The sequence below is a fragment of the Arvicanthis niloticus genome, chromosome 1, assembly GCF_011762505.2.
Source record: "Arvicanthis niloticus isolate mArvNil1 chromosome 1, mArvNil1.pat.X, whole genome shotgun sequence".
NCBI classification, from domain to species: domain Eukaryota; kingdom Metazoa; phylum Chordata; class Mammalia; order Rodentia; family Muridae; genus Arvicanthis; species Arvicanthis niloticus.
The window spans coordinates 165890215-165910671 of record NC_047658.1 but is presented as its reverse complement, the minus strand read 5'-3'; the positions used below and the strand labels follow the sequence as shown (position 1 = coordinate 165910671).

The window sequence follows — 20457 nt, the reverse complement described above, 5'->3', positions numbered from 1 at the left end:
TGGAAGATGCACACTACACATGAATGAAGCACCACCACTTTTTCTTCATCCTTTGAACAATAATAGAAACCAGAGGCTGGAGAGATGGCTCAGTGCATAAAGAATCTCAGTTCAAATCTCCATAACCTGAATGCAGCTGGAGGTGGTAACCAGCATTCCTATGGTGAGATGGGCAGTAGACACAGGGGCATCCCAGAAAGCTGGATGGCCAGCTAGCCTGGCATAAACATCAGTGAGCAACAGAGAGATCCTGCCTTAAACAAAGTGGGAGGAGGGACCATCATCACCTAATGTTCTGCTCTGACATCCACAGTAGTGCCTGACATTAGTGTCTGCACACACACACATACATGCATGCACACATATGCATACAGAGAGAGTAGAGAGAGGCATGCACATATGCACATGTGGGGGGGAGATAGAGCAGCATGCACACACATATACACACACATGTACATGTACACACATGCACATATGCACAGAGAGAGAGAGAGGGATGAGGGAAAGGCAAGCCATACACACACATGCATGCACACACACACACATGCAGGCACGCTTTTAAAAAATGAATATTTAAAAACCAAACACCTTAAATGTAATGTAATGTCTTTTTTTTTTTTTTTTTTTTTTTTTTTTTTTTTTTTTTTTTTTTTTTTTTTTTTTTTGCAAATTGCTTTCTGAGTCCGCTACTTGGCTGGTGATAAATGTAAATAAGAAAGTCTTTTTTCTTTTGGTAGAATTTCTCCATCTCTGCTTGCTACACTTTTTATTTGTCCTCAATCATTTACACTGCTTCTCATTCTAGACCTAACTTTCTACCTTTCCCTCTCAGAGTATTTCTTTTTAAAGTCCACTATAAAAAAAAGAAACAGGAGACCAGCGGTGAGGGTTTATGCTTAGGACTAAGCAGCACACGGAAAGCCTATCTGCCCATGTTCATTTCCTTCCAGGAAAGATGCCAGTGGCTCTGTCTTCCTAGCTGTAAGGAGTCTTCTCTCCCATTCTGACTTATTTAATGCTACCTTATGTCACTTGGTGCGTCAGGAGTATTTACTAGTGTAACTGGTATGTTTTTTGATACCAACTTTGTGGACAGCCACAAGCAGCATTTTCTTAGAAAAAAAAACATAATTATACTTCTTTTATGTTTAAAAAAGGCAGCACAAAAACTTAAAAATTAAACTGAAAATTAAAAACACGTGGCTCTGTTTGGGCCCCACATTTGATTGGGTAAATGTGTGTATAAATTATACCTTTGACCTGAAGGTACTGCTTGCTCATTTTTAGTTTATGATTACCTCAAATCAGCATAGAGTCTTGTAAAAGCATACCCATGCAGTAGTCATTCATTCCATAAACTCTATGAAATAAAAGCCATCTTTCAGGCTCAATGAAGTTCAGAAGATCCAGGTCTTCCCTCCTATAAATGTATCACATTGCATTTACTGCCTAATAAAGTCTCAGAGAACACTAGTTGCCCTTCTTTTCACAACCTGATCCTTCACAAATTTACAAATGTAATGCTTTAACCTACTTGAACTCCACACTGGCTCCCTGAGGGAAGATGCAAGCAAGTGAAGGTGTCTGTTCCCGGTTAGCTAGACCAGGCCAGCAGTAGTTAGAATCAGGGGAGGCAGCCTCCTGCCTGAGGGGTACCACTGGTCTCTGCTGAAGGTCTGCTGAAGGTCTGTGTAGCCAGGGCTAATGAGGTTAATACTTCAAGGTCACAGCAAGAAGACAAGAGAGAGATTGGGTACTGAGAAGGCATGCAACGAGGACCTGATGCCAGAAGGCTGGGTCACCAGGCAAGGGCAAGAACTGTTATCAAGCTGGCGGCCAACTCTGCCTGTAAACCAAACAGAGATAAAAACTAAGGAATGTGGGGAGGGGTGACATTGTTCCTTGTGGAGGTGTTTGTCCTTGCCCAACCAACACACGACTAGAGGTCGTCTTCTCTGCAGAACTTTTTGCTTTGGACCCATCTTACCTGGAAAAGGGTTTAATATTTTATACAACCACAGGACACATTGCAGTAACAAGTTTGACACGATTTTACTTCTCCAGACTCACCTAGGACTAATCATTTTGGTTTATTGTTCTTTTTCTAAAGAGTTGGAAACAAACTTCCAAGGAGTTAAACATGTAAAGAAGGACCATCTTAATTTTACATGTATAACTAGAAAGTGTCCTTGGATAAAAATCAAAATTTTAGATCAATAATGATAGATTTTGGAATGCACAATCAGAACATTCTGATCTGGAGCAGCAATACAAGAAGCTCACATGGGAAGTACAGGATAAGTGGAGAAGAAAAAAGATCAGGAAATGGCCTTCAAGATGATTCAGTGGGTAAAGGTGTTTGTTTGCTGCACATGTTCAATTCCCAGAACCCAGGTAAAGGTGGAAGGAAAGAACAGAATCTACAAAGTTGGTCACTTGTGGGCCATGACACATATGTCCATACTCAGACATCACATGTACACACACCTCAGTAGTAATAAATGAATAAAGAAAAAAAAGAAATGAAAGAGGGTAGGTGTGTACCCAGTTGGCTGAGTGCCTACTAGCATGGGTGAGGCTAGAGTTCACTCCCCAGCATGAAATAGAACATTTGTAATTTCTCAGCATTTGGAAGGTTCAAGGCCATCCTTAACTGCGTGTGAGTTTCAAAACTGAAAGAGGCCCTGTCTCAAAAGGGGGAAGGGATGACAAAGAAGAACACTGGGGTGGGGAGGGAGCACAATTCAGAAGATCTCCTCTGGGAAATGAGGACATGTGCCTCACTCAGCAGATGACTGAAGAAGTCTCCCTCTATTGCAGTAGTTTGCAGATTATCCTTATACAAGGTCGGATATTTTCTAAATTGTCTGGATATGGTATCCATTCAGAAAAAGAAGAATAAAATAATTAAAGCTATCTGCTGAACAACGCAAGGGATTGCTTCAGTTCTGATAAAATATAAATGGTTGGGGTCTAATTGCATCAGCTTCTTTCTCTAGAGAACACAAATCACTCACCAGCAGCCTTGGAATGGTGGCAGTGGAGTCTATATTTGTCTTTGTCTTACCTGTCTTCAAAATAAACCATGGAAAACACTCAGTAACTCCCAGTGATCTTGGGTTCGTTATTTTCCATTCTCCAACAACTCAGCATCTTATAGAGAGCAAGCCGTTCTAATCAAAATGATAGCAGTGCTGTCAATGCAAATGTTACCCTCACAGACAACTCTGCAAAGCCCCCATTACCAACATTTTAACCCAGGTGAAAAATCAAGGGTTACCTGTGGTTCTTTGTGGACCCTCCTAAATAAAGCCTTAAGAAAATTAGTATAGAGATGGTCTGTGGAGGGGAGGGAGGTCAGGTAAGGAAATGGTGACAAACTGGAGTTAAGGAGACTGTTCTTCGACAACTAAATGCCCTGCCGTCTTTCACTCAACTCTACTCCCTGTGATATAAGATTTTATCTTTTAAACATACAGGTGAGTCATACCCACTATTCTATGATACTATTTTAGTACCATAGGGTACGAATCTGAAAACTGTTAAGGGTCTTTGATTAATACTTAGAAAGCAAACTGCATCCCAGGTTTGGGGAATTAAAATGCTAGTTGATCTTTGTTTTTACAGATGGATCTGGAGACCTCTCTGTGTCTCTGAGGCAGATGAAAATCCATAATCCTCTCTTCCCCCTTTGGCGAAGCCTTATACAGAAAAGCTTGCCAGTGAAAAGTCTGTTTGCAGTGGTAATGTGCTTGCGTGAACATTTTGGGAAATATTTGCTTATTCCTCACAACAAATATTTGGCACAGCCACTAAGTCTAAAATAGTAAAACCGGCATGGAAGTATTGGAGAGGCAAACTGTAAATAGCACATTTCAATGCAGTATTGAGTTTGGAATTATACTGAAAGTGTAAGAAACACTTCTGTCCTCCTAATGCTTCCCACAGAAGAGGTAGAAATACAGACTCATCAAGATAGTATGTAACTAAATTCAAACATGTGGTGTGGCAAAAGACACTCTCGTTTTAAGCTCTGCTGAGACAAGTAACCTTTCTTTAGCTTATTTAGAAAGTTCCTTGCTGTAGTGGGGTAACAGCATAGCAGAAAAGCAATCCAGCAGCCAGAGAGCTACAAATAGCTTATCTTTACTTAGACTCCTGTTTGAACTCCATCTCCTCCACTCATTAATTTTGTAACTTTGAGATGAGTTGTTTTTTTGTTGTTATTGTTGTCTTGTTTGTTTCTTTGTCTTTTCCTATGTGGGTATCCCATTCCAAATGAGGACAATGATATGATACAATTCACTTACTTCAAAGCCTCAGTAAACTGGGAATACCAACATAACAACTGAGAATGGCTTTTGTTTTTGTCTGGTTATTACTTCTAGAAACGTTTGGAGGGAGCACAGCTAAAGCCTTCATAATGTTTTGTCTCCTGGTTTAAGTCCAACTCAGGGACTAGGAACACTTTTCTCCCTGAGTGTTCAGATAGAGTGAGACCAGATCAAGCAAAGTAACTGGGCGGCTTAGTTCAGAGAAAAGTTGGCTTTAGGAAAAACTAGTAAAGATGTGTTAGAGATGATAAGCTGATCCGCCAAACTAGCTGATTGACCGGCAACTTGCTCAAGGGGTCTGCTTGAAGACCGTAGCCTTGATTTGTACTTATCCCATGCTGGGTCATTCCATAGCCTTCAACTCCACCTCTTCCTTGCAATACCCACTCTGAAGTCACTAGCCTCCGCCTCACTCCCTTTCCGAATCCCCCCACCTTGAGACTCTGCTGAAGCTCTGTTATGGTAGTTCTCTCTGGTGGCAGCAGTTCTAAGAAAAATCTCTTGTTTTGACCAGTCAATTTCTGGGAGTTTAAAGAGAATTAACACTCAGTACATGCTTTGTATATACTTTAAAATACAAATATACTAAATACAAATATACTAAATTACGAATCCTATGTTAAGTAACTGGTCATTTTCATTCTTCCTCTTACATGTAATATACTGTGTGGATAACAGTAGTTTTTAATAAGAATGTTAATACCATGGTATGTATAGTGTACTATTTTTAAATATATAAGAAAGCTCAACAAAGATATATACTTTATGCTTTTATTTTTGCAGTTCTGTGGATCAATACATGGTAGGTAAGCACTTTATCTCAGAGCTACACCCGAGCCTGCATTTATATACCAAAACAAAGAACTAACCAATTATGAACTTACTAAATGACAAACTAATATAATTTATTATTACATCTTTCAAAGTTCTAGTCAAGACCAACAATGAAACCAGAGATCACTCCGTGTTGACATTTTTGGGCTGTTGTTTCCTTTTAATGTTTTTTTAATCCAGTGCCTTAAAAGGAGATGCTTAACTATTGATCTGGTTAGATACCATTTAAGGTGCCAAGTTTATATATGCCAGTACAAATGGGGGTTATTTCTCTTAACACTTTCAGTGACACATCTTAATGACCATAGCCATACTGGGAGGGATACAAAGAGCAGAGTGAAAAATACTTATAGCATATGACTGTAATGAAAAAAATGTAATCACAAACCAACAGTACACTAAAGTAGTAGGACGCAGTTTATATTAGATCATAAGAATGAATATCAAAAATACAGGCAATATTTTTGAAAAAAAACAAGCAGCAGTAAAAAATTTATTTATAATACAAACCAGATACTCCAAAATAATTTGTGGTTTATTTAATTCTTACCGTTCATCCCATATTCTTTTGAATGAGCTGAAGGAAGGCACCCGAGTAACTACCTCAGCTGGTTTTAATTTTGACTCTGAGTTTCTAGCAAGATGAAAACTCTAGTCTCTATAACAAAAGGAGATGGGATGTCGTTTTTAGAAATTTAGATTTCCCCCTCAATACAGCTACATATTAAAAAGAAATGTATTACAATAAGTTTCTATATTCCTGAATTATCTTATTATTTTGAGGCAAACAATAATTGCATAGAAATTCCAGGTAGAGGATGATCATGCTGGCCTTTATATGTGCAGCAGTGTATACTCAGAGAAAGTCATTGTCATAGCAAAACCATCTGCATGTAATAGAAAGTAAATGATTTACAAGGTTACTATGAGAAACTACTCTATTTTGTATTATCATAAAAAGAACAGAAATGAATATTTGCATGGCAAACGGAAGATTCTAGAAGTTCCAAATGCAAGTTGGCTTTAAAAAAATAGTTAAATGGATACTAAGGCTGGAAGATGATTAAAAAGAAAGAAAGGAAGGAAGGCAGGAAGGAAGGAAGGAAAGAAAGAAAGAAAGAAAGAAAGGAAGGAAGGAAGAAATAAAGAAAGAAGGAAAGAAAGAAAGCTCACTTCACTAGAGAATATTATTGTTTAAAATTTGCAATGTTAACATTTGTCCAACAGTTGAAGAGAGGAAACCTACTAGCAGGGATCTAAATATTTGGAGTAAAGCTTGTTTCTGTTGTAAACTTCAATGGCGTTGAGAACGTACCATAGTCTGAACTCTATTTCACTTAAGCAGAGAAGGGGAGTGCATTTTTGTTCCTAAATGAAGCTTGACCCTGAAATTTGAACCACACCAAAAGCCTTAGAAGTCTGTGTTTTAATGTGTTTTATATATTTATCAATCAAAGCATCTGCCTGCCAACAGTGCAGCGGAAGAACAGGCTCCCCTTCCCATCCCAACTTAGCTGGGAAACCAGTGCCTCTGCTAGCTCAGAGCCCTGGTTCTACCCAGACATAGCCACAGGTCATAGAATCAGTACTGTTAGGATACCCCACCCCAGGAAAAGAGCTGAGTTCAAGAATCTCCCTCTCAGCTGTGGGCGCAAGCTGAAAGTCAAGAGTCAATGTTGAAGGAGTCCTGGCAGATCTGATGACCATCAAGATGAGGCACAGGTCAGAAACAGTGAGCTGTGAGGTGGAGTGGAGGTTCCAGGTGACAGGTAGAGACAAGCCTGAGCTGCATCTATGCAGCCATGAGATCTTGCTGCTGAGACCCCCACACTCCAGCTCAGGTCTCCAAAATGTGTAGCTCAGGATTTGCAATTTGGCTTAAGCAACCATAAAATTTCTCATGTCTGATTTTGCTCCACTTATATCAATATAATAAAACCATTCTAAACAAATTAGTTGCCATAATTATCTGGTTCCTGCAGCTAAAGAACCTCTAATTATATACATATGTGTTAATTACACATAGCCTATACAAAACACAACAATAGATTATGTAACTGTATGTGATACATCCGCAAACTATGACACAGTAGCATTCTATGGAGTATTTATAAAATTGTATGATATAGTGAGTATAGAAATTACATATAGTATTATGTTTTATATTATACACTATGTTTATAAAATAAGAGGTTCTCGCATAAGTCACCAGAGAGAAAGGTCCCAAGACACAAATTTCTATGACTGAAAGGCAGAATTAGAGTCTCTTGTAGGTCAGGTTCTCTTTGCCCCTCACGCTTTCTTAGAGATGCAACAATTTTGAGATTTTAATCCAAGGAGTTTAATGGAGTGTGCTGGATGAACATGGAACATATTTCAAGTGAAATTGAAAACATATGTAAATGAGTACAGTGAAGCAGCGTTTGGTTTCTTCTTCATTAGTTTGCACCGCTGCAGTAACACTATACAGCAACACACCAGATATTGCACCATGGAGGACTGCCACTCTGAATCTTGGACTTCTGTGGTGCCTTTGCTCTGCAGATATGAACACTGATTTTGTCCATTGATGGGAAGTATCAAGCGAAGATGATTGGCTCAGATCAGATGAGGACCAAACAGGGGCGTTGGCGGTGAGTAGACGTAGATGTGAGATGAAGACAAAAATTAGGAGAGAACGAGGAAACAGCAAGCATGGACAAGTCTGTCAGAAACATTTGCTCTTAAGAGAAGTAGCTACAGAGGAAAGGGCACATGTGAGCAAGGTGTGTGTGTGTGTGTGTGTGTGTGTGTGTGTGTGTGTGTGTGTGTGTGTAGGAAAAGTTATGAAACAATGGTGGCCAGGCATGGTTTTCCAAGTGATGTTCTTTCTTTTTGAGACAGTGTTACACTGCCCTGGAGCTTGCCAAGGAAGACAGGCAGGTGGCCATGAATCCCTGGGGTTCCACATGGACCTGTCTCTACCTCTCTAGTACTGGAATCACAGGTGACTGCCACCATGTCTGGCTTCTTTTGCTTAATGTGGGCTTTTGGACTGAACTCAGAGCTTCATGTCTGCAAGTATTTTATTGACAGCTTTCTGTCTCTCTGTTTCTGTCTATGACCCTGTCTCTGACTTGGTCTCTGTCTGTCTCTCTCTCTCTCTCTCTCTCTCTCTCTCTCTCTCTCTCTGTGTGTGTGTGTGTGTGTGTGTGTGTGTGTGTGTGTGTGTGTGTGTGTGTGTCTGGCCTCTTTCAGAAAGAAAGAAAGAAAGAAAGAAAGAAAGAAAGAAAGAAAGAAAGAAAGAAAAGAAAGAAAGAAGCCTAAGTATTGGAGACAATTTGTATTGCTGACTTTAATCCAGTAGAGAAATAAACCCTTGAAGATGTGAGAAAGAGAGAGAATTACCGTAGTTGCCAACAGCTGAAGGGAGGGAGGGAGGGAGGGACAAGACCCATGGCCCATGTGTGCATAAACTGTCCTTCGAAACACAGACAGTTGCCCATCAGAACAAGAGAGGAGAGGCAAGGAGAATGCTGCTGTTCCCTCGGGACATGGATGGCTATCACTGGAACACAGAAGTTGAGTTAATTTTGTAACAGAGAGGATGAGAGACCACTCTACGACAACACAGAAAGCCCCAGAACCCCCTGGGCTGTGGCCATCACTCCACTTTGTGATATCTCTTGTCCAGAGATATGAGCTCACGTCACATACTCAGGTGCTAGATAAGAAATATGTAGCTGTTGCCCTACTATGTGCCAACATAATTTCCATCTTGATCCCGTTTTTTCTTGCTATTAAGACTCATAAAATGCCATATTAGGATACATCTAATCATTTAGGATTTAAATTATAACTAGCAATACAATGGAGTTTCAGTTTCCTCTTCCTTATCCTCTGTGGAACAAAAACTAAGGTTCAGGTCAGGGCTCACGCTGAAGAGCCCAGGGAAAAGCCCAAGCAATGTCATCCTCGTTGTTATCCTGATAAACAAAGTTGCAGGTAAAAGGAATTCTATCATAGTCAGTCTTTGCTCCTTGATTTGTACCCCATAAATCTTTCAGATCCTAGCCTCAAGGGATGCCAATCTATGGTGGTCCTTGCAAGTGTTTACCTCTAGCAGGGAGATTATTTACAAAGAGGCAAGAAGGAAAACTCAGTTCAGCCCGACTTAGTGCTAGACCAAACTTTGGGAGTCTGATGCTAGGGGTTTACTGCCAGCATATTTAAACACAGTACAATTTGAAAAACAGTTTCCTGGTGAAGTGCAGTCCCCAGCGCACAAAGAGGCATAACGACATTGAAACTCTGCTCAAAGTATGTGTTATTTCTTCCAAGAAGATGGGTTCTAAAAATAGGCTACCCGTATTAACTAGAAAGCCTAGGGAAGGATCAGACATGGTCTGTATCATACAGATAACATAGAGGACTTTTGTGCTATTAGCCAAACCTGGCCCTGGTTGTGGTAGCTTGTGGGGAGTCCCTCGATACATAGATAACCTAAGGGTCATTTAGACTACTACTAGCTACCTCTAACCCTGGTTATGGTAGTTTGATATGGCCATTACAGATGTTGCAGATTACCGAGCTTTAACTACCTTCAATTGCCAACCTTCAGGTAGGAGGCTCAGCAAGATGCCTCAGACCTCTGTCAGAGGCCCCCTTGCCTTTAACCTGATAGTCTGTCACTACTGAGCTGCTTTAAGAGAACATGGGACAGTGGAGTTCTCAGACTTGATTCACGTTCAGGGTCCCTTCTGAAAAGCAAGATGTGATGAAAGTGCATTTTGATGACTCCATTTATCTGGAGTCTCTATCAGTTTGCTGATTCTGCACGGTCATTTTCTCTGGTTACCTTGATCTTACTTATCAGTCTATTCTTTACCTTACAGGAGGAATCTGTCTAACCTGCCTGTTTCCTGCTTTGCATTCTCTGCGCCACCCTTTTTTAAAAGATTGAATCTTATGTTGAAGTGCAGGCTGGCCTTGAACTCACACTCTGTTTCAGCACAAGCTGAACTCAGCGCGCTCTCAGTCCTTTTGCCTTGGCCTTCACATTACTGACTGCGCAGACTCTGGCCATTACCTCTTTCTTATTGTCTACTTTGAAATGGGAGAGTGGGGACTGACTCTTTTGTCCACACTGGCTTTCCATATTCTTTCCTTTTCTGAGGCTCTAAGCATAGCTCACCTTGCACTTGCCTGAAACCAGAAGGTCACAAGAGACTGCCAATTACTAGGAATGAGAAAGGCATAAATGGCACAAGCTGTTATCAAGTCATTATCAACCTTATAACCGCATGAGCTTGTTAAGGCATGTGTTTCCAAGAAGCCACTGGGTTTGCCCTCCCAGAATAAATTTAAATTTAGCCTCATTTTATAGTGTTTTCTTTGGTTTTGCAACAGACAGTTTCATCTCATCACAGGGATTTATCTCCAGATCCACTGAATTATTTTTTTTTCTTCTGTAAGTGCCTTTCCTTATAAAATCCAGTGGCCTTTGATATAGTTTGAGTGACGGCAAACTGGAATTTTCTTGCTTTTAAATCTGTTCAACTCGTATCATTTTAAGCAAACATTGACTCTTGAAGAAAATGTGTGAGTACTAATGCATACACACTTGATAGATACAAACCTGAACCATGATAAAATTTCATAGTTAATAAATTCTTTTTGTTTATAAAAGACTTTTTCCATCTGGCACTGTTCTCAGCTCTGTAACAAATGTTTAATGCTGATTGAGATGGTGGATCTGCTTTGATCTCCTGAATGAAAAACCCAACAGTTTTTTTTTTTTTTTTTAATACAAAAGATGGTCGGTTAGCATTTCATCTTTTTGTCATGGAAGCAGAAATGGTTAGTGAAGGCCTGGATGGTTCTTTTTCAATGGATAATGTCCACTAATACCCGTCAGTCTCTCTGCCATTTATAGATACCAAACACCATGGATTGCTGCTTTCTGAAGAATGCCTTGGGTTGCAAATCAGTCGCTTATCTTTGTTTCTGAGCTCACACTAAAGCAGAGTTAGGCCCTGGCATCACATCAAGGATGCTCAGGTAATGTTTACAGCCAATTGAGGTACAAGAGTTGTTGAAAAGGTATGGAGAGCCCACTTTCCAAATGTCCTGTTACATCTTGAAGTGAACAACACTGAAGACAGTCTTGTGCTTAATCTTGGTTATCTAGAGGGCTGTGATTCTTCAGATAGCTACAAAATGAATGACTGTAGTTAAAGTTTTTGATGGTCTTTTTTTGTATTATAGCTAGTAGGTGCTTCAAAGGTGACCTGACTCAGAATGTGTAAAAAGATAAGCTTATGCCCCTAAGCTAAAATATGTTTATTTTCAAAAATTCAGATCAACTAGGTCATTGTTCAGCTTAGTTGACAATTGCTTCAGAAGAGATGGTTTAAAATCTGGCCTTGGGACAAGAAAAGTTTGACCCATCACTCAAAATAATATCTCCCCACCCCTGGCTTTGAATAAAAATCATAAAATATAAGAAATAAGATTAAATACACCAAATACATTTAAAGATTCAGCAACTAGAAATGCAGACACAACCTGGAGGGTGAGAAACAAAGACATTGTATATTTTTGAGAGTAGCCTGAGAGGTAAATGTTCTAAAGATTAACCCAGAGTCTAGAAATACTATACATTCCATGCAGATCATTAAAACTCTTTAAAAATTCATTTTTTATAAAGCACAAGGGCAAATGAACCAATCTTTTCAAATTTTATTGTGTGTGGGTGTGTGTATACACTCATGTGCTGTACATGTGGAGGCCAGAGGACAACTTCATGGAGCCAGCTCTCTCTTGTCACTTTTAGTAGGTTCCAGGGGTTGAACTCAGGTCATCCAGCTTGCACAGTAATGTATTACTCACTGAGCTATCTTGCCAGCAAGGATAATGGCTTAAAGTTACTATGACAATACTTGTTCAGTAATAACCACAATTCCAATCATCGCTGACCTCTATCTAAACCACATGAGAGGTAACACTGGAAAGACTGAACAGTATAAGGTGGATCATGATGAGACAGCTGAGGTCAGGAGAGAGAGGACGAAGAATTCACTGTTTTTCAGCAAGTAGAATTTGAGAATCTTGAGATTAGAAGGTGCTCTGGAGGCTTAGGTGGATGATGGTTTACCAGGTCTACAGCTTGTAGGTTTGTAGAACCAGGCGTATGACTCAGCTCTTCTGATATGTTGGCCTATGGGTTTTTCTGATTGTCACTCACAAAATTCATTTTTGTTAGAGAAGAGGTATTGGGGCGAGTGTGGTGGGAAGGTAGCAAAGGTGTGTCTGTTCACGAGACAGATGATCTAATTCGTTCCCTGGGACCCACATGGTGGAAGAAAAGAATCAGCTCCTGTGAGTTGTCTTTCAACCTCCACTTGTGTGCTGTGATATTTTCCCCATCTGATAACTAACTAAATAACTAAATGAATATATTTTCAAAAGAGAGGTATTATTACAAAAAATAAAAACACCCCACCATTCTCTGTGCATGCTCATAAGGAGACAATTTGTACATCTACAAACCATTGTTTATGATAGCTGAAAATTGGAAACAATTTCAATGTTCCTTGGAAGGACAAAAGATCAAATGGGGTTCATTCATCTTATCCAATACCATATAGCAGTTGTCATAAATACATTCCTGTTATATGAATTCATATGCATCTATTTGGTGGAGGGAACAAAGGTTGTCTGACATAATATTATGAGACCATAAACAAGGAATGGAAACTTTTTTACATGAAACGTCCTTATGTCCAAATGTGTGCTCTGCTCCACAAATTCTTACCCCCCCCCCCCCCCAGCATCTCTTCATAGTTCAAAGAAGCTGCAGATAACAGAAGTTACATTGACGGCTATGAGGGAACAATTCAAGGTTTTTCAAGCCACTTGCCCTATGTGTAATTTCTGCCAAATCTTGAGCTGTTGGTGTCGATTTCCTCAAGCAGGGCCAATTAATTAGAGTTACATTTGCTTCCTTTCTCTGATCATTAATTGCTTTCATTTGGGGAAGAGAATACAGAGGACATCTTGAAATATATACAGACATACATACACACATATCTATTCCTTCCAAATTAGGAGATCCATCATTAATAAATTACATAAAAAGGAAATCTGCTTTAGTATATTTTCTGTACCCAATTAGGTAATTAAAATGCAACTTGCCTCTTCGTGCTACAGTTGGACTAGTTGGAATCAGGACTGGGAGGAGATGCCCTGGTGTTTGTTAGGACAGACTCTGGTTTTACAGATGGCTCAAAGAAGGAAATTTCCTTCCTAAAGATACATGGCCAGCAATATGCAAACATGGGACTCAGACCCAGGCTTCCGGCTCAGGCTTTGCACACTACATAGCATATTGCTTCTTGTGTGTCACAAACTGAGACCTCAGAACTCCACAAGAGCGTTTAATCAGCCTAGTGATTAAAATAAAACAAAACAACCTCCCAAATCCTCTGCTTTAGTCCTTACTATTAGACTTCAATGTGCCAAATAATTTCTTACTTGAAGTGTATAGTATGTGTATGTGTAGTGTGTGTTTGTGCCTGCGTGTGTGCATGTGCGTTAGTGTATGTGTGCTCGTGTGTTAGTGTGTGTGCATGCGCAGGCATGCAATAAATGTCTGTATCTGAAGTTTGGAGGTTTTAATAATACCCTGGGAAAGGTTTGTGCTTCTCTTTGGCTTCTCCATCTCCATCTGGAAAACAATTAGCACAGCACCCATTACATAATGCATGCTGAAGCATTAACGTGCTGAGCCCAGTGGCCAACTGAGAGTTCATAATTGTCCTACAGGAGATCCACAAGATGTGGGTTCAGAGATGCAGATGTTCAATGGAAAAGCCTTCCAATGTGCTAGGAATGAACTCCCTTGTGGGACTGTCCTGAAAGGCGCAGTACCGGCTGTTTTCATCTGTAGAATCTGGAGAGCTGTTTGCGTGGTGGATGACAGTGACCATTTTAACTTTCTAGTCAAAGTTTTCTCACTGCAGCAAGTGCTTACAGTATAAAATTAGAATTCTCAAACTTTCCCTCCTATAAAATATGTCCTTTACCCAATGCCTTGTTTTAAGAATTGCACTAAAGATTTCTGGACATATCATTACTAATAACAAAGGGATTTTAAAAATAAGTAGCTGTCTTCAATTTTGAGGTTGTCTGTATTCACTCATATGATCTTTCTAATTTTAAAAATAACTATAAATACACTTTAAAAGTAGTAAAAATAATTTAAAAAACTTACAGAAAACTGAACACTTTAGTAGAGCACTTTGATCTTAGGTCTTGTATAAATATTATTTTTCATATGAGCCAACCATATTCTTGGCTTAGCTGACATGCTTTTATATTCTAAATGTAGTGATGCAATAAAAAAGAATCACTCTAGGAAATTACTTCTTTTTTATAATGCAATTCTAGACCTTCTTTGGCTCTTACGGTTTGTGTGTTCATTTGCTTCCCATGAGCAAAGAGATGCTATTTTCTTATTCTGACTTAAAACTATTAGCATGATTTCCTATCTTGTTACACAGTAATATTAAACAATTTTGGCTCTAGCTAGGTTTTGAGAAAACTCAAATTTAGGTGTGATAAAAGAGAGGATAGTAATCTCAATTGTCAGCTCTTGAATTTAGAGCACTTTCTGGATTGTGTTGGAGCCTGTTATTGCATTGCTGTGGACTGTGGTAGCCAACTGCCATTCTAGAAATGGCTGCATTTCAACAATGAGGGAAATGATACTTGTAAACAAGTTTATAACCATTAATAAAGCTTAGCAAACACCGTGCGCTCTCTAAAAACACAATCCATTATTATAATTGCCTGTTAATTACAACCTCTAATAGAAATGTGAAACCTTTGAAGTGCAGTTTATAAAACTAGGCTTAAATTGGATTTCAAAACACTTATTTTGTTTTTCTACAAGTTCAGGTGTCAAATTATTTCTCTCTAGAGATGCTGGTGAAATTCCACCACTGACTGCTCCAATGTACTCTTTACAGATCCCTAAAAATGTTTTTCTTTAAAGTTGACAACTGCCCACTCTGGGATCCAGATGCTATGCACTCAGTGTGACGATTTTGTTCTGTTTTACACACATGGCCTTTTCAAACACTGTCTCCCAGGGATGGAAACTCAGTTTGTATAACAGAAGTTTTAAAATTTGCCTGAAAATAAGAAACACAATACCTTATAGTTTATGGTCATTTTCAGTTGGATAAAGCACATTCCTATCTATCATATTTATTCTCAAAATTAGTCCCATAAAGGGAAAACAGTATTTAGTCAGTCAACAGATTGGTTAGCATGTCTGCTTAATGCTTAGTTCTCTGAAGTCCTTCAGGGATGTCTAATCTTTTGACATTGCTTCAAGAGCTGTCAACTGTCTACAAAGTTTTCCCTGAAGAAAAGTGCAATGCAGTTAAATACTCTCATAACATTTAAGGTTATGTTTGGCCTCATTCATAGCTATTGTTGGCCGCAGGTTGGACGTCCTGCCAGGTAGTCCAAAGAACTTTAAAATTTTCCTAGGAAGACATGGACAGAAATAAAGTCAACAGAGGTAGCATGCAACTTCTAGGACTGAAAAGTAGAGCAGGAAAGGGAGACAGTGCTCGTGTCCTCTCTAGCCATAAAGTTGGGGTTTGGTTTCCTGAGTGCTCAGGGAATGCTTTTGACTTTGGCGCCACACACACAACTTAGGAAGGGAAAAAAATGACTGAATAGTTCAGTATAATTATGGCAGCAGACATGGGGGCCAGAACCAGGTCTCCTGACGCCATGCCAAAGCGTCTATAATCTTTATTAAGTAAGGGTAGCTTTGGAATCTATCCGCATCCTTCGCTTTTAAAGGTCTGTGCTCAGGAGGAGATCCCTTTAGTCAGTTGCAGGTTTCCTCTTCAAGAAGATGGAGAACGGTTGGATGAAGTCTGAATTGTCACTCAAGAAGAGCTATGTGCTCCACCACCATTTAAGATCACCAGGGCCCAGCCAGCACTGAACACACAGTTGGGACAGATTTCTGCCTTCCAAGATGGAAACCGGTTCTCTACCAAGTGCCGGCGGTGTACACGGCCCAATGCTGCCTCCCAGAACCCCCTGTCGGCCTCTGGCACCCAGAGCGGAGCAACCGCCAGGCTAGAACCTCAGCACCCGCGATCCAGCGCGCGTACCCCATCCTCCGCGTCCTGCTCCGCGCGCCCCGTAGTCACGGCAACCAGGGAGGCGCTGACCCCCAACCCCGCCCGGCCCCGCCCCTCGCGCAGCCCCGCTCAACATGGAGACGGCCAACCCGGAAGTGGCGCGGCCGCGGCGCGCCCGGCGCTAGGAGCCGCGGGACGCTGGCCAGGCCTCGCCCGGTACCGCCGCCCGGCCTCAGTTTGCCGCCCGCGTCCCGCATCCTTCTGGCGCCGGTCCAAGACGGCCGCTTCCTCCCCGCCCGCTCAGGCCTGCTCCACTCTCGGGGGAGGAGCCGAGGCGAGGCGAAGCCGCGCGGGCGGAGGGAGCCAGGCCCGGCGGCCGCCGACGGTTCGTATCAGCCGGGTCGGAGGAGGAGCCGGGCCGCGCGGGGCGGAGGCCGGGCCGTAGGGGCGCAGGCCCCGGGACTGCGGCGACGCGAGGCGCGGGGCTGCGCGCGGAGGCCTGGACGGCGCGGAGGTGATGTGGGCCCCTGTGCTTCTACGGAAGAAAGGGACCCCCGCAGCGGCGGCGGCGGCCTCCCCGCCGGTCCTTCTGACATCAGCCCTTAGGGACCTCGGGGCAGCCCTGACTCCCCAGCTCGCTGAAGTGCCCTTAAGGATGCAGTGATCAGGGTAACGGGCTCTCCCCGCGGGAGGGGCGCTGCCTGCGCTTCTGAACTCTGCGCAGAGAAAACAAAAAACAAAAACAAAACCGAAAAACAAAACAAAACAAAACAAAAAAAAACCCCATAATGATGCTGTCTGAGCAAGCCCAAAAGTGGTTTCCAACCCACGTGCAGGTCACAGTGCTCCAAGCTAAAGATCTGAAGCCAAAAGGCAAAAGTGGCACCAATGACACATACACCATAATTCAGTTGGGCAAAGAGAAGTATTCTACATCTGTAGCGGAGAAAACCCTGGAGCCGGTCTGGAAGGAGGAGGCCTCCTTTGAGTTGCCTGGGTTGCTCATGCAGGGTAATCCGGAGAAATACATTCTTTTTCTTATAGTGATGCACAGGTCCCTGGTGGGACTGGATAAGTTTTTAGGGCAGGTGGCAATCAATCTCAATGACATCTTTGAGGACAAACAAAGAAGGAAAACAGAGTAAGTTATATAATTTATTTTGAATTTTGGGTACTTAAAGATATATGGATTTACTGTTCTTGAACATAGTGTATTTGAGGCATTGGTCTTTGGAACTGAAATAGGATCCAGTTTTAAGCACTTCTCTTTGCATGACTTAGAAGTGAAAATAGCCTTTGCTCTAAATTGTTGTTTGTTTGTTTGTTTTTTTAATGGTGAGATTAGTAAACCATTTTTTTTCTCATTTCTGTGTGAGCTCTTAAACAGTGGAATATTTTGCACTGGATTTTAACACTTTTTATAAGAGGCCTAGAGCATGAACTGGAAAAGCAGAAAATTAAATATATGCATCCCATTAGGTCTATGTTTGTTGAGCACTGTTAAAAGATTAATTACTAATAAAGGCTGTAAAGAGAGAAGTTACTAGTTTTAGAACTCTGTATTTCAGCATTGGAAACAGTTGGCTTTTATTTTTTGCTCCACCAGTTTTCAGGGTCAGCACTTCTTGATAGGGTAGAAAATGGTTAAAAGAAAAAAAAAAGTTTTGGAAGTCTGCACAGACATCTCCAGTCTTGAACCCACTGACATTTTTTCCTTTGAATTTGCAGTATAGTGGAGCTATTGTTTACTGAAGAATCAGTTGAGTAAAGCTGTTGTGTTTAGACCGAATTAGCTGGTGTAAGATTGGAGACAATGATTACAGTCTTGTGATGCAGTGATTTAATTGACTTCTTCGTTGAAAACATGGCTTTTGAAATAGAACTTTCAAGCCTAAGTTAGATATACTTAATTTAAGAAATCAAATGCAAATCAACACTAGGATGCCATGTCCTAACTTGAAACAAGTAGCGTGTTTGGAAAGGTAGGTCTCCTGTCCTGTGCTTTAGCTTACATGCGTGTACGGGCTTTACCATACATGCTTATAGTGGGCCTGAAGGCTCACTGAGATGGAGATGGCCGGAGTTTATGGAAAGAGGGTTGGGGGAACTCATCAGAGGACTACACTTTTCCCAAGTAGCTTAAAAAAAAAAAGAACCAAACCCAGGCCTGATGCATGTTTATCTACCTACTCTTTAGAGCACTATTTTTGCAATGGTAATTTTAAGTTCACATTAATTTCTTATACTAAGTATAAATGATCTTTTCTCTGTTTTTTCCTTGTAAAACATGCCAGCAAACTTCATTTAATAGAATTGGTTTTGTTTTGAATAAAGTCTTTATCTAAGATTCAGTGTATGTAAGATAAAATACTAGAAATGCAAGAAGAAAAAAGTAGGTAAATATTCAGTGAGGAGGTGGGGAAGGAGAAAAAGTTGTATATTTAATCATTTTTTTAAAATTTTCTGATACTTAGCAAATAGCATGTTATTTATTCTGAGGGGTTCTTCATCAGATTTAAAATGAAAAAATGAATAATAACCAAACAATTTGCCTCAAATTGTCACTTTGAAGTGATTTAGTGTATACTCTTTAAAGTATTTTGACTGTGAGCTTTTAAGCATCTACAGCTTCAGATTTCTTACCGTGCTTTAAAAAGTACTTTTAATATTAATGGTAATATACTGCAGACCACGCAAACGTAAATTCCCAAATTTAAGTAGGCCCAAGTGTAGATCCAGAGATCCCGAGAACGAAGTAGCCTTTTAAAAATTTCTTGTTTTATTTCCGCCTTTGGCAGCTTTGCAGTTACAATAAACTAGACCATGAACAATACTCTAACAGTGTAGTCTGTCTATAAAACCAAGGACAGCTTTTGGAGGGGAGACGCTTTGAAATGCTATCAACAGGGTTTGCGAAGCTACTGCACACAAAGAGATTTCACATGTTATTAAACCCTCACTGTTGTGCGGGTGACTAACTGGGAACTGTGTATTTGATGAGGTATCTTTATTGGTAATATTTCTAGATTTTTAATATATTTAATAGCTTCCTTTTTCCAGCCCAGCTGCACATGTGGCACAGTGAGAGACAGACTTGAGCCTCCAGTCTATTAACAGAAAGGTATTTAGTATGCTGCACATTGCTAGCCCCTGTCAGCATATCCCCAAGTGCGCTTCGGAAAAGTGGAATGAGTGATGAAGGCTACCAGCTGATTGAGACGTCCCACGAAACTGCTGGGTGTGACGATTTGTACTTTCTGACAGTGAAAACGACAAGTGTTTACATCTTGTCTTCCAGTTGTGTCATAAGAGGCAAAAAGAATGGTGCTTAAAACTATTAACCTATTTTTCTACTTTGAATATATATGTATATATACATATCTCCATATATATTATTTTATTATTTCTTTTTAAAGGGGAGGGGGTGGAGAGAAATCCTTTGAGCAGAAAGAGAACTTTTGCATTTGCCTTTTTAAATAGATGTCTGGGTTGGTTCTGGCATGAGATTTAAGGAAATAACACAGTGTTTAATAATAGAATGGGAAAATCATTGATGCTATTATGTAATATCCATTGATTTTTTAACAACCCAAGCAGGTGATGTTCTTTTTCTTTCAGTGCTCTCAGAAGTTAATAATAGAGAATCTAGCATTAGATGAGACTTGCACATATGTAGATGTCTGTGAGTGTATGTGTTTGTGTGTGTGTGTGTGTGTGTGTGTGTGTGCACGTGTGTGTGCACACACACATGCGTGTATTGCACCTGCCTCCTGGCCTCTGGCCTCCTTATTGCCAGGCTTGTCCCATTTCTGACCACACAGCACCAATTGCTTGGGAATCATTCCCACATGTGTGGCAGTTTGGACATGGACCTGTGCCCACTGAAAATTGAACAGAAGCCATATACCATTTCATCCCAGCACTCCAGAGGTGGAAAGAGTCGTCGTTAATCCAGCAGCTCCCAAGTGCTGTGTCTTCATTTGTCCCTTTGAAGCCTGGGAAAACAAACACTATTTCAGGATTCTTCAAGTTCTCATTAAGATTGGTTTCAGCACAGAACAGCTAAGGTTACTTGTCAGGCTGCCTGTAAATCAGTGTGTTTATCAGACGCCTTTGCAGGATTTTGTTTTGGTTGTTGT

General features: G+C 40.6%; 1 protein-coding gene across 3 annotated transcripts in view; it reads left to right on the top strand.

The window, feature by feature from the left end:
* The first annotated feature begins 17067 nt into the window (after positions 1 to 17067).
* Rab11fip2 (RAB11 family interacting protein 2) overlaps positions 17068 to 20457 on the top strand; it is a 39267-nt gene continuing 35877 nt past the window's right edge. For 2 of the 3 annotated variants that reach the window (XM_034508211.2, XM_076926044.1), the window contains exon 1: positions 17068 to 17459. In XM_034508211.2, the coding sequence (XP_034364102.1) occupies positions 17107 to 17459 (353 nt within the window). In that variant the 5' untranslated portion in view covers positions 17068 to 17106. The remainder of the gene's footprint in view (positions 17460 to 20457) is intronic. The other variant, XM_034508206.2, reaches the window with a different exon arrangement.